The 12,707-nt window shown below is 31.7% G+C and overlaps 1 protein-coding gene across 2 annotated transcripts in view; it reads right to left on the reverse strand.

Annotated features, from left to right (window-relative positions):
• Positions 1-5,372: 5,372 nt before the first annotated feature.
• The window catches only part of LOC115884603, a 94,979-nt gene continuing 87,644 nt past the window's right edge, over positions 5,373-12,707 (reverse strand). For both annotated transcript variants that reach the window (XM_030903236.1, XM_030903235.1), the window contains exon 4: positions 5,373-5,945. In XM_030903236.1, the coding sequence (XP_030759096.1) occupies positions 5,831-5,945 (115 nt within the window). In that variant the 3' untranslated portion in view covers positions 5,373-5,830. The remainder of the gene's footprint in view (positions 5,946-12,707) is intronic.

Here is a 12,707-nt window from a genome sequence, read left to right on the forward strand (position 1 = left end):
GAAACCTGCAAGAGGAAGGGGGGTAACTCTATCCCACGTGCAATTACTTTCGTGGCACTGTCCGTGTCAGAACAGTCGGAGAGGTGTAAATTCTATTAACCTGAAGGATAGATATTCAATTATTGATAACGGGTTTTAGAAAACAATCGAAATAGTATACTTATGGAAATAGATAGATTATGGATGGAAAAATCACAAGTACAAGTTTTTATAATTTATCTTTGAGTCAAAGGTAAAAATAGATATAGAACTTAAGTAAGTTTAAAGTTAAAGTGCCAAAATAAAGTCCTCCTACTCTAGATGCCAGACCACCAAGAGATAGAAGGCAATGAAAAGGCAAACGATCTAGCAAGAAAAAGAGCGAACACTCCCACAAACTGGACCAGAACCGTTCTTCTGCTCAAGTGGAAACCAACTTAAAGCGAAACTCAAGAACCTGGAAGACTCTATCCGTAACCTGGAAGACTGTATCCGTCAACCAATCCTCCAACGGTCAAGACACACGAAAAAAATTCTCAAGACTTACGACCGAGAAAAATACAAGGTGGCAAAATATCAGTCCGTCATCAATAAACGTCATTCGCCAATAACTTTGTAACTATCGGATACACGAGAAAGTAATATGTTGTAGAAAATTTAATTATCTACAAAATCTCTAGGAAATATAATTCTCTACCTCTACACGTGCTGCTTTCTCTCCTTATTTAACTACCTGACTTGTTAGTCTGGCGGGTCTTTCGTGGTTGTAAATGACAGCCAAACGTGTATTTTTTTAAGAAATTGTAAGTATTATTTGTGATGTGACAAATTTTCAAATCCTGGAAAATATGAAATAAGGGTTATGGAATTCAAAAATCTGTCAAATTGTTAGATGTTCCAGATTGATATTTCCATTAATAAAATGATTAACTTTATATATATATATATATATATATATATATATATATATATATATATATATATATATATATATATATATATATATATATATATATATATATATATATATATATATATATAAATTCAGGTCAGGACGTCCTACGACGTTGTCAGATGCCTAACTTCCACCCTGTGCGATTTTTCCCATTGATCTTCGGTGAGATTTTTCCCGCTCATCGACCTTCTTATTCCTTCCATCCATGTTTTCTTGGGACGTCCTCTCTTTCGTTTACCAGGTGGTCCAATGAATGACTTGTTTTGGAATTCTTTCATTGTGCATTCTCTGAACGTGGCGTTACCATATTAATTGTTTTTGTTCTATATCATTTACTATTGTTTTCTCTATTCCCATCTGTTGTCTAATGTCTTCATTTCTGATCTTATCCCTCCGTGAAATTCTCATTGCTCTTCTAATCGCGTCCATTTCTGTTGTTTCTAATTTCCTTTTATTCCTTTCAGTGAGTCGCCATGTTTCACATCCATAGAGTAATATGCTTTTAACTAATGTCTCGTATATATTATATTTCCTGTTTTTTGTAATTTCAGTGCTCCATAGAATGCCATTTATGCATCTGGTAACTCTTCGTGCCTGTATTACTCTGTTGTTTATTTCTCTATCGTCCGTTCCATCTCCTGTAAATATCGATCCCAGGTACCTGTAATCTTCACATGCCCTAATTTCCATATTATTGTCCAAAATAAGATTTTCTGTATTGGCTCCAATTGGAAGGTATTTTGTTTTTTCTGTATTTAAATTATTAAGTCTGCCAAAGCCTGTCCCAAGCCAGGTTGCAAAAGGGTGAAGGGGAGGAGTAACACCCTCGTTAAAAAAACCAGGGTTCATCTGGCCCGGATGATAGCACCCTGTAAGGGCAGCAGCTTCGTTTGTACCCTAAACGAAGCTGCTGCCTTGTAGTTCGGTGTTGGATCACCAAAGGCTAGAGGAAGAAAACTTTGATTAAAAATTACCCGGTCCTCCAAGTTGGGGGTTAAGGCGTTGGACTAGTACTTCAACCCTTGGAAAAACGTTTTAAATACTAAAAAGCCTAAACAAAACCTCGGAGTGATTCACTTTATTAAATCTCAAATATTTATGACTGGGAAAATAAGTGGACCTTTTATTTTTTTTCCATAGTAACTGTTAAAATTTCCTTATATCTATCAAAAATAGTAGATAAAATAGTACTTTAACCACAAGGGTAGATTAAATGATAATTTAACAGCGAGGATAGGTTACAAATTTTATTTTTTCTCGCACGTTTTTTAATTGCTTCCATTTTTGAAAAGTTTTGTATTCCGTTTCATAAGTTATTCGGGATTTAAATGGAAGTAGTTTGGATATGGTGTTTGTCGCCTCAGCATGAATATCTGATGGTAATTTACTTATTTCGTTTTGAGCCACTTCTGGCTCCAATTCAATCAGCAATCTACACGAAAGAGAATTAAAAAATATTGACTCAAAACTGACAACTAAAGAGACAGCTTTGTTTATTTGCCAAATTACATAGAAACCAACGCCAACCCAGCACAATATTTTTTCTACTCGTAATAAATTTCTTGAAATAATAATTTCTGAATAATTTTTTAAAAAAATATTGTTTTATACACGACGATAAAATTTCATTATCGTCAGCCGAAATTAATTCCCTCGCAATTTCATCGCTCGTGAATTAATCTTTTCGGTCGACGATAAAATACCATTTTATCGTCTTGTATAAAAAAATAACTATTACTTAGTAAACCCATCCGAAAATTTAAGCCAAACTCAAAAATTGTCATATACGTCATTATCATATATAATCCGAACAAACTATATATATTATATATTCACCCACTGGGAAAATAAGTACCATAGATAAATAGACTTATAATATAAGTACAAAAAAAAATCACTACCTCCTAGACTATTATAGATATGCTTTCAGCGTGTTAATGCTAATCAGAAGTCATCAAATCAGTTTTATTGTATTGTGATCATGTTGTTATCTCTGGCTGGTTTGTAACTGTATGTTTTGACCAATACTATACAAATTAATGTATACGAGGTAAATGATATACAATTAAGTTATGATAAAAATAATAGTTTGAAAGTAGCGGTAGATTATACAGGGTGTCAGAAATAATTAGAGATATTTTAACTGGTAGTATATTTCGACCCCAAACACATGGCTATAATTTTTTCTTGACATTTTCCGAGAAATTTTAAGAGACTTTTTAGTGCCAGTTATTTATCCATCTAAGATTACTCTACGGTGTATCTAAAACTTACAGTGTTGCCACCTTCTACCTTAATAACCTCCTTTGTTAAGAAATTCACTAATTTTAATTCAAATTTTGAGTGATAATATTTACTCTATTTAATCTAATATTTTTAAATACATATTGATTACATATTAAAATAAAACTCTAATATTAATTATGCCATAGTCATCATTTAATCATGTCATAGTCAGTTATTATAATAGCATGTACAGGGTGGGTCAAATTCGACGCTTTTAAATGGAAACACTCTTTTCTATAGGAGATAGACAAAAAGTAATATCGGTGTCCGGAGCTCAATTTTTGTCAAAAACATGATGGTGAATACCGCATATCGATATCTGTTACCGTTTCGGAGTTACAAGGTATTTTTCAAAAATATGCATTTTTAACAAATCGCTGTAACTTTTTCGCTATGGAAAATTTTACCAAAGCACCTTTTTACGTAGAATTTAATGGTTTAAGAATAATTTTTTTAAAATTAATAATTTAAGAATTCAGAATCAACAGAAAATTTGATTTTTTATATGGGATACCCTGTATATTTTTAATTTATTGAAAGGAATTTAAAATTACCTTTCCAAAAATATAACACACTTGATATTTTGCACGATTCCTCTTCAAAATATAGAGTATATAGAAATTCGCCCGCTTTAAATAAGTAGGCTTTGAACGGCATCGGCTGTAATGCAAAAAAATTCTAGCTGTGAGCATCAATTAAAACGAAAATAATATTTTGCTATGAGAGATGCAGAATTTTATAACAATTTAAAATATATTTAACCAACATTAACACATTTAAACTATATATCTAATAACAATAAAAATAAATAGCAAACCAAGACATGAGATTTTGCTACAGGTGTTCGACATATCAACCGTCTTCTGTTATGGACAGACGGGGCAGTTTTTGAACATTTCTCGCGGGATTCATTATCTCAGTGGGGGTGAAAAATACCCTCTCATAACTGCTAAGTATTTCTAATTATTTTCTCGACTATACGGAAGAATAAGGAACCTTTATTGTTCCGCAAATATATCCATAGGATTAGATCCATGGGCACTAAGTCAGGCTGCCTCGACCGCCAATGGGATCTTGGTTAGCTATTCAATTATTCTTGAAATTGGCTGCAAAAATTTGCTGATAACTTCAGCGATCAGAGGTCGTGCATCGTCTTGCTGGAAAAATATGTTTTCGAGTTTCAAGGGCATATCATCAATTAGGGGTCCAAAGCCTACTAGTTAAAAGTGGCGAACTTCTAAAAATTCTGTATTTCGAAGGGGATTATAACAAAATGTCAAGTGTGCTATATTTTTGGAAAGGTAATTTTAAATTCTTTTCAGTTAATTAAAAATATAGAGGGTGTCCCAAATAAAAAATCAATTTTTCTGTTGATAACTCTTAAATTATTAATTTTAAAATTTTTTTACTTAAACCATTAAATTCTACGTTAAAAGGTGCTTTGGAATTGTTTTCATAGAAATACAAAATTTTCCATAGTAAAAAAGTTACAGCGATTTGTTAAAAATGCACATTTTTGTAACTTCGAAACGGTAACAGATATTGATGAGCGGTTTTCACCATCATGTTTTTGATGAAAATTGAGCTCCAGACACCGATATTAGTTTTCGTCTATCTCCAATAGAAAAGGGTGTTTCCATTTAAAAGCGTCGAATTTGACCCACCCTGTACAAGTGAAGCAGCAGAGTGAAGTGTATTTTAGTGTAATTAAGTGTATATCGAAAAAGAGAACTGTCACAGTTACTGTCATTTTTTTTAATGTTGTGGGTATGTTTTTTATGTAAGAGTTTTCCGTTTTGATTTTTAACATATTTTTTCACAACAATTTACATTTACTATTATAAATACGACGTATTTATATGTATATATGTATATTTACGTATTATTAAGAACATCTGTGCAGTTTCTATAGACTTAATTTGTTATGGGAAATAAAAAAGTCTCATTTTCAGAGAGAGAGGAATTCGTGTAACATTAGAATTATCAGAACTCGGGTCGAAAACAGATCTAAAATGGTTCAAATTTAACTTTGTTTAATTCCCTGTTTCTAATATCAAGGACTTATTACAAAGCGAAAACTAAAACCATTTTGCATTGTTTAAAACTAAATAACAGCATTCGATAATAAAATTGTACTAAATAAAAAAATATATTCTGTAATCTTGTTAACAACATAACAAATACTTTATTTATTAAAAAAAACTACATCTATGATTGGTTTGGATTATTTTCTACCCTATTGAATTACGTCATGAGATGGCATCTAGGTTTACTGATTTTTACAGGTTTGCTTGTTTATATATCGTGATTTTCATATAATTTAGTAAATTTTATACAACAATTGATGCATGATTAACAACTATTATACAGATATAACTAACAAAAAAAAAATAATTAAAAAATTTACATGAAAATACTGATGAAAAATATCTAATGTTTTCTAGTCTCACTACAAACAGATATAGATACTATTTGTCCTAATATCTCCATATTTCTAATGTGGTTACTGCTTAGATCTTATACTGGACACTGAATCCAAGGAAAGCCAGATAGATACTTTTCAAGCAAAATAAGGAAACAACATAAAAGTCACTGAAATTAGTAAGTTCTCTAATTCTCCTCATCGTTGAAAATGTTTTCTAGCAGCTGCTTGGTTATGCTTCTGTGGGGCTTCGCGGGATCCAGTTTAGGTCTTCCATACAGTCTGGCATTTATGGCATATAACCTAATAGAAAAAAAATACTAGTTAAAAAAATAAGTACACGAATTATAGGAAAATAACGTTTTAGCCAAAACTACATAATCTATATAGTCTAAAAGCTAGCAACGTTTTCGAGAAAGTATTTTAAGACATCTGGCTCTTTGATATATCTGTTACTATGCTCTCTGGAACATCATGCGGCCCGTCTGGCTGCCGATACCCGTTGTATATATTTTTTTTAATTTAGTCCTATAAATTCTAGTATTGAATATAAATCGAACATGTCTCCATAGCGCAGTGCGTAGAGTTTCGCATCCGGATCAGTGCAAAAACTTTTTTATTTTATTTTTGTTTATATTCTGATAGTAAAGTATTAAATAATTCTGGTGTTTCAAAAAAAAACAAATATTTAATACTTTACTATCAGAATATAAACGAAAATAAAATAAAAAGTTATTGCACTGACTCGGATTCGATCTCTGACTCCTCGCTTGATAGGCAGAAACTCTACGTGCTGAGCTATGGAGACTCGGTCGGTTATATTCGGTCGGCTTATATTCAATACTAGAATTTAAAGGACTAATAAAAATATAGGATCTTCTTTCAATGCGCAGTAGGGAACGCAACGTTTACCAGCAGCCAGACGAGCCGCATGCTGTTCTAGAGAGCATAGTAAAAGATATATCAAAGAGCAAGACGTCTTAAGATACTTGTTTTTCCGACGTTGCTAGCTCTCGTACTAATAGAAGATGTTATTATAATAAGGAAATGTAATGTCAACCAAAAGCAATAAAAATCAAGAAAACTCTATTATTTTTTCCAAAAATCCAGTTTCCGAAGATATTTGCACAAAATCTCCAGAAAATAAGTAGACACAAAGATAGAGACTCCCTAACATCCATATAACATTGATCTGTATCGGCATACGCTTGGTGCATTTCAACAAAATTTTTCGGCTTTGTATTTCACGCAGTCCGGTTATCGTTTATGTTGATCGCATCGAAATAATATTAAAATCGTGACTTTGTCACATATTTGCTAGTGCAGTTATTGAAACTAAATATTGAAACTTGTCAGGTACGAAGTTTGTGTGATGTAACGCTGTTTCGGGTGGCAAAAATTAAGTGAAAAAGAACCCGAACTGGACATCGCGTTGTGTTGTGACAATTTTAAATGATAATAAAATTGCCCTGACAGGTGAGTAAACAAAGTGCTCGTTACATAAATAAAAAAAATAAATAGGCTATAATATGAGTTGGCTAAAATATAACTTCATCCATATTAATGCTATAATTTATTTAATTAACTAGTGCTTAAATTTTTGATGAACATCTTCTAAAATATTAATTATGTACGGTTTAACATTTTTTTTTCAGCCCAAATTGCCACAGTTGTGTCCCCACTAGCAAAACAGCGCGGTGCATAAAACTATGCTCGCTACCGTAGTTGCACTCATCTAAAAAGTTTGATTAGCTTGCATAATAAATTATAATACACGTTAAACCTTCTCAAGATATCAAAAGATTTACCTGTTTATTTTTTTTAGAATTTTCACAAATTGCACTTATTAATACCGTATGATCGAAAAAACGGCGTCAAGTTGGCTTGGAAATGACGATTGATGACATTCCCCATATAATCTTACATATAAAATGACAGCGATCTTTATTTCATAGCCATCGCCTTCGCCGTTTGTTTTTTTCACATTACACTTTTCAATTAATATTGTAACAAATTTTTTGTGTACTCGCTATTTAAGCTCATGTATTTGTATAAGTCGGTATTTACACACTTTAAAGCAGGATTGTAGCAGCCCAAGCAGGATCGTATTTTATAATTCCTGCTTTCAATGAATTGCTAACTTCCCCGATCTCAAACGTTGATAATCTCTACATTTTCCATTTTTTTGGAATAAGAGCTCAAACGCACTGACGACCAGGTCGCAGCGACCAGCCAAAGGCCAGGCCATTAAATCAAATAATAAAAAATTCACAGATTTTGCAACATGCGCAACCATCATAGGCGTATTGAAAATACCAGACACAAAAGTCGGCGGTGGTCGGCAATCATCTGTTTTTTACATTTTATATTAACCTGTGACGTCATTTGGAAGAGCTCAATAGAAATATGAAAGAACTAAACCTTGTTTGGAAAGCAATTTGACATTCGTGACGTCAGCATTCTGGCAGTCTAACGTATCACTAATTGCCATTCGCAAATACTGGGGTCGGCATTACTGGTCTTGGGTGCCGATTTTCGTGTGTACGAAACGTAAAATAAGATGTACTGAATAAAGACAGAAGGCGAAGTATTTTCCCAAGCGCATGGATCTAGCGTCAGATTAAAGTGATTATATTACAAATATTTCGTATTTTGGCTCTCTCCGACTTAGTAGATTAGCGATTCACTCCTATACATGTAAACGCCGACCTAAGGTTTTGTTTGCCAGTAGGGTATATTCGAGATACGTATAGTGAACAAGTGAACCGTTCACAACGTTAAATAATTTTGATATTTGATTTTTATCGTGATGGCTTTTTATAAAAGTGAACAATTTATTAAAAAAAAATATTAATGATGGAGATGGACGTGTGCGGATTCATGAATGGTCACGATCACGGTCACTACACTATAGAAATGTGAGGTATGTATATACATAGAATTAATGGCATTAATTTGCAATAGCACCTGGAACCCACAGTTTCATTATGGAGCCAGATTAAACCAATCAGAATGAGTATTATGTTACCGTAAAAGCCCGAATATTGGTTAAACGTAGGGTTACCCACGTAGGAGCCCGAAATATGCAAAAAATGTCAGTTTAGGTTAAGTATAGATTAGGCCTATATTTTTTTATTAATGCAAAACCAACTAAAACCTAATTCTAATCTAACCTAAACTCACTCCCCCTTTTGCATATTTTGGGCTATTACCTAGGTATTTCTAGGTTTAACCAATATTCGAACTTACGGTTAAATTCGCCGTACAAAAAATAAGTAATAGTTACTGTAGATAAAAATAAATTAAAATATAGTTCCACGATAATTTAGTTTGCAACTTCTTTTCATCATACCTAATAAAAAACCGTCACAACCACAAATATACATAGGTGCCCATAATATGAGTAGCGGTATTGACGGTTTTTTGTTATGATGAAAATGTTGTGTGATATGAAAAAGCAATAAAATATATTATCGATTGCAGGAACTATACCTAGTTTACCTTCAGTATGTCCAATTAATATAGAACATTATACCTATGCATGATATCTATGCATGAAAATTTGCTACCATTATATTTTGATAGTTGAGTTTTTGAAATTATTATTTTATAATTATTATTTCTTAAACAAAACAGACCCACAATAATTCAAATCTTTATGATCCAAGACTTCCAAGAATTATAAAGTAATCTCACGTCAATTTTTCACAGTTTTTTTTAATTATTGCATGCTTTAAATGTTTGCAAAGTTAACAAAAATATTTCTTTGAATACCTTGCAATTGATATATTTGCTATTTAATATTATCAGTTCCCCCATTAAGCCTATTTAATATTATCAGCTCTGCATCATATCCGAAATTCAGATTGTGTGTGACACAACGAAGAGTCAACGTGCAACGTGAACGACAAGAAAAATGGCAAGTAAAAAAACTTGTAAAGTCTTAATTACTAATTACACAGTCCTTCCCTTGAGTTCTCCTGCCTAAAATCTATATTGCCTTTCCTAAGATTTTAAATATAAATGATTGAAACTCAAGTTTACCACAATTTAAACTTAAGATAATTATTTAATTATTAAATCCATAATTATACTAAAATATAACACTTACGAAGTTTCTAAATATTAACTATTTCTACTTAATCCAGTAGCGTAGCGTAGGCCCCGCAGCACCCGCAATGGGGCCTCGTGATTTTGTTTACTAAATACATATATATGTGAACAGCGTCCCCTACAATTTCCAAAAATATTGTGTTGATTTATTTTTTAATGTTTTATTTTTTATGTTCTTTTATTATTATTTTTTCTAGTTCTAGTTATTATTTTTTCTAGTCTATAAGTTTTTTTTTGTTTTTATATTTTAAATGACTTGATATACGTACATAAAGCTATATTATGTTTTTAGTGTGTTTTTTTTATTTTAATATAAGGGCACCAAAAAAATTTTGCGGGGGGGCCTCACATTTGAAGTTACGCTACTGACTTAATCATTTAATAATTCTGATAAAAACACTCTTGATTATTTATTTTGAAAATCATACGGGCTATAATCATTAATATGACTATATTAACAATACTTAAATCAAAATTTATTTGAAGGAATGCCATAACCATCATTACAATAAATTGTAAAACAATAAGTATGTAATAATAACTCGGAATAATTATTAAAAACTGCTCATCGCGTTATAGATGTCGGCGTCTTGTCTCTATTATTGTATTACCCGTTTAGCTATAGTTTGATTTCAGATAATGCAGATTTTAATGTGCCATTTATGTTTTTTATTGGAATTATTATTTTTAGCATATTTTGTATACTCTATGAAGTGATTTTAAGAAGTGCTCCTGTTCATTTTTCATTTTTCAATTATTAAAGTGCCTATTTAGATACATTTAAAATTAATTAATTAATTGGTGTATAGTATTTGTATTATGGGTTTGTTTATTTTTTATGAAATGTATTTTTTTCCTATTAAAATAAACATAGCTTACTAAATCACTAGCCAGCCATTTTTAAATACAGGGTGTTAATTAAGTATCTGGCCAAACTTCAGGAGATGATTTTTTGAGTGTTTTTAAGGTAAAAAGTTCATATAAACATGTGTCCGGAAATGTATAATTTTAAAGATGTCAATGTGTTTTCTAATAGGCCTTTTTTATTAATATCTCAAAGATCCGTTGGCCGATTTTGTTGAAATTTCGCCGTGTTGTGAACTTTGATAAGTTAGCACTAATTAAATGATAATTATTTACAACAATATTCAAACGATAAAAACTTATCCCGATAAAAAATATTTGGCACCGCCTTGGATTCATTTGTTTTTACGCCTGTTGGCGGTGGAAACCATGCAAGCTTTTTCTTTGTCCTAAGTTGTTAATTAAAAAAATAATAATCATATAAAAAAAAATATAGGTCCTAATAGCCTAAATTTTATCCTTGTTTATAATAATATACAAGGATTTTATCAAAATGTATCAGCAGATCCGATGAGACCCGGTTATTATATGTTTTGGAATTTAATGATTTAATTAATTATTCCCTTTAATGCATCGATTGTGCGCATTATCCTACGCGCCAAGAAAAAATATTGCATTAGTCTAAATTTATTATTTATGTTATTCCGCTCTTTCACGTATAATTTGCCTCTTGATTCTCTACGGAAAGAGTTAGATTAAAATAGCCCAACTGTACTTAACAACCCATGCCTTGACGTGCATATTCTTTTTATAATAATATCGGCTTTCCCAGACTAAACATCCATATCCATAAAATAGTTGGCCCACACACACTAATAAGACCTCATTTCGGCCCTCGAACGGCCTTGCGATCGACTTACGTGTTGACAAGTTGATTAGGCAGGTTATTGAACTCATGTTGCCTCTAGCATGTCGTTTTTTCAAAGATGGGTCCCATATAAACGCGGCCAGAAGTATTTTCAATACTAAAATATAAAACAGTCGAATCTTGGATTTAATGGTATTACTGGTCGCAGCGACCAGTAATACCATTAAAGCCGGTCCCACTCGATGTGTCAAACACCTTCCTACGTTGGACACATGAACATTTGCCACATCGTGTAGGAGACACACTTGTCAATTGCAATATTGTCGAAGCCTATACATGATGCGTCCAACGTTGGTTCCATCGTGGGAAGCATCGTGTATGACCCGCTTAAATCAAACGTTGTTCGCTGCGACCTGGACATCAGTGCATTTGACAAATAAAATATTAAATTCAATAATCATACTATAACGGCAACCTATTAAGTATAATAATTAATAAAAATGTTAACAGTAAAGTGCAGTAAAAACATACTGTATACTAAAGAAATAAGGGGTAAAGTATCAGAGAATTCATTCACAAAAAGATTTTGAAATCGCACCTTACTGTATAATTAAATATAAGTTTTAGAGTTAGTTAAGATAGTTAAACAAGTTATATACATACACTCAGATGCCAAAAAAACGCAACAAAGAAATTTTTCGTCAAATTTAAAGTGTTATATTTTTGTTATTTTTAGCCCTATTTGCATGAATTTTTTAGCAAACTGTACATAATTATATCAACTTTAATTCGTAAACTCAGTTTTCTGTAAACTTTAGTAATTTGCATATTATACAGGGTTAATCGAGGGGTTGTTTTTTTATCCTAACTTTAAAACACCCTGTACAATAATTTCGTGTGTAAATTTTCCTAAAACATAATTTTACGGTAAGAACCATGTCTCCTGAGCATTTTGTTTTTTGGATCACATCAATGCATGCTTTGGTTAATTTTTAAAAGCAAAATGAACTGATCACGATCAATTTGCAATTTTTTCAGTTATCATTACTTTTGATGTAATTTTTTAAGAAGACGAGATGGTTTTGGTGACTATTGTCGTAACGTCATATTACGCTGCATCGGATACTCTATACTAAATTAAAAAAATAACGTTAAAGACTAACGATACGGTCCTGGTTTTAATAAACATTAATAATGATAATAGAAGTAACGATATTAAGGAAAACATCTGTAATACTGAAGTATACAAACATCAAATATGATGGACAGTTCATAGTAGT

Source organism: Sitophilus oryzae, unplaced genomic scaffold, assembly GCF_002938485.1.
Source record: "Sitophilus oryzae breed Bouriz unplaced genomic scaffold, Soryzae_2.0 scaffold_302_pilon_pilon, whole genome shotgun sequence".
Classification (NCBI taxonomy): Eukaryota; Metazoa; Arthropoda; class Insecta; order Coleoptera; family Curculionidae; genus Sitophilus; species Sitophilus oryzae.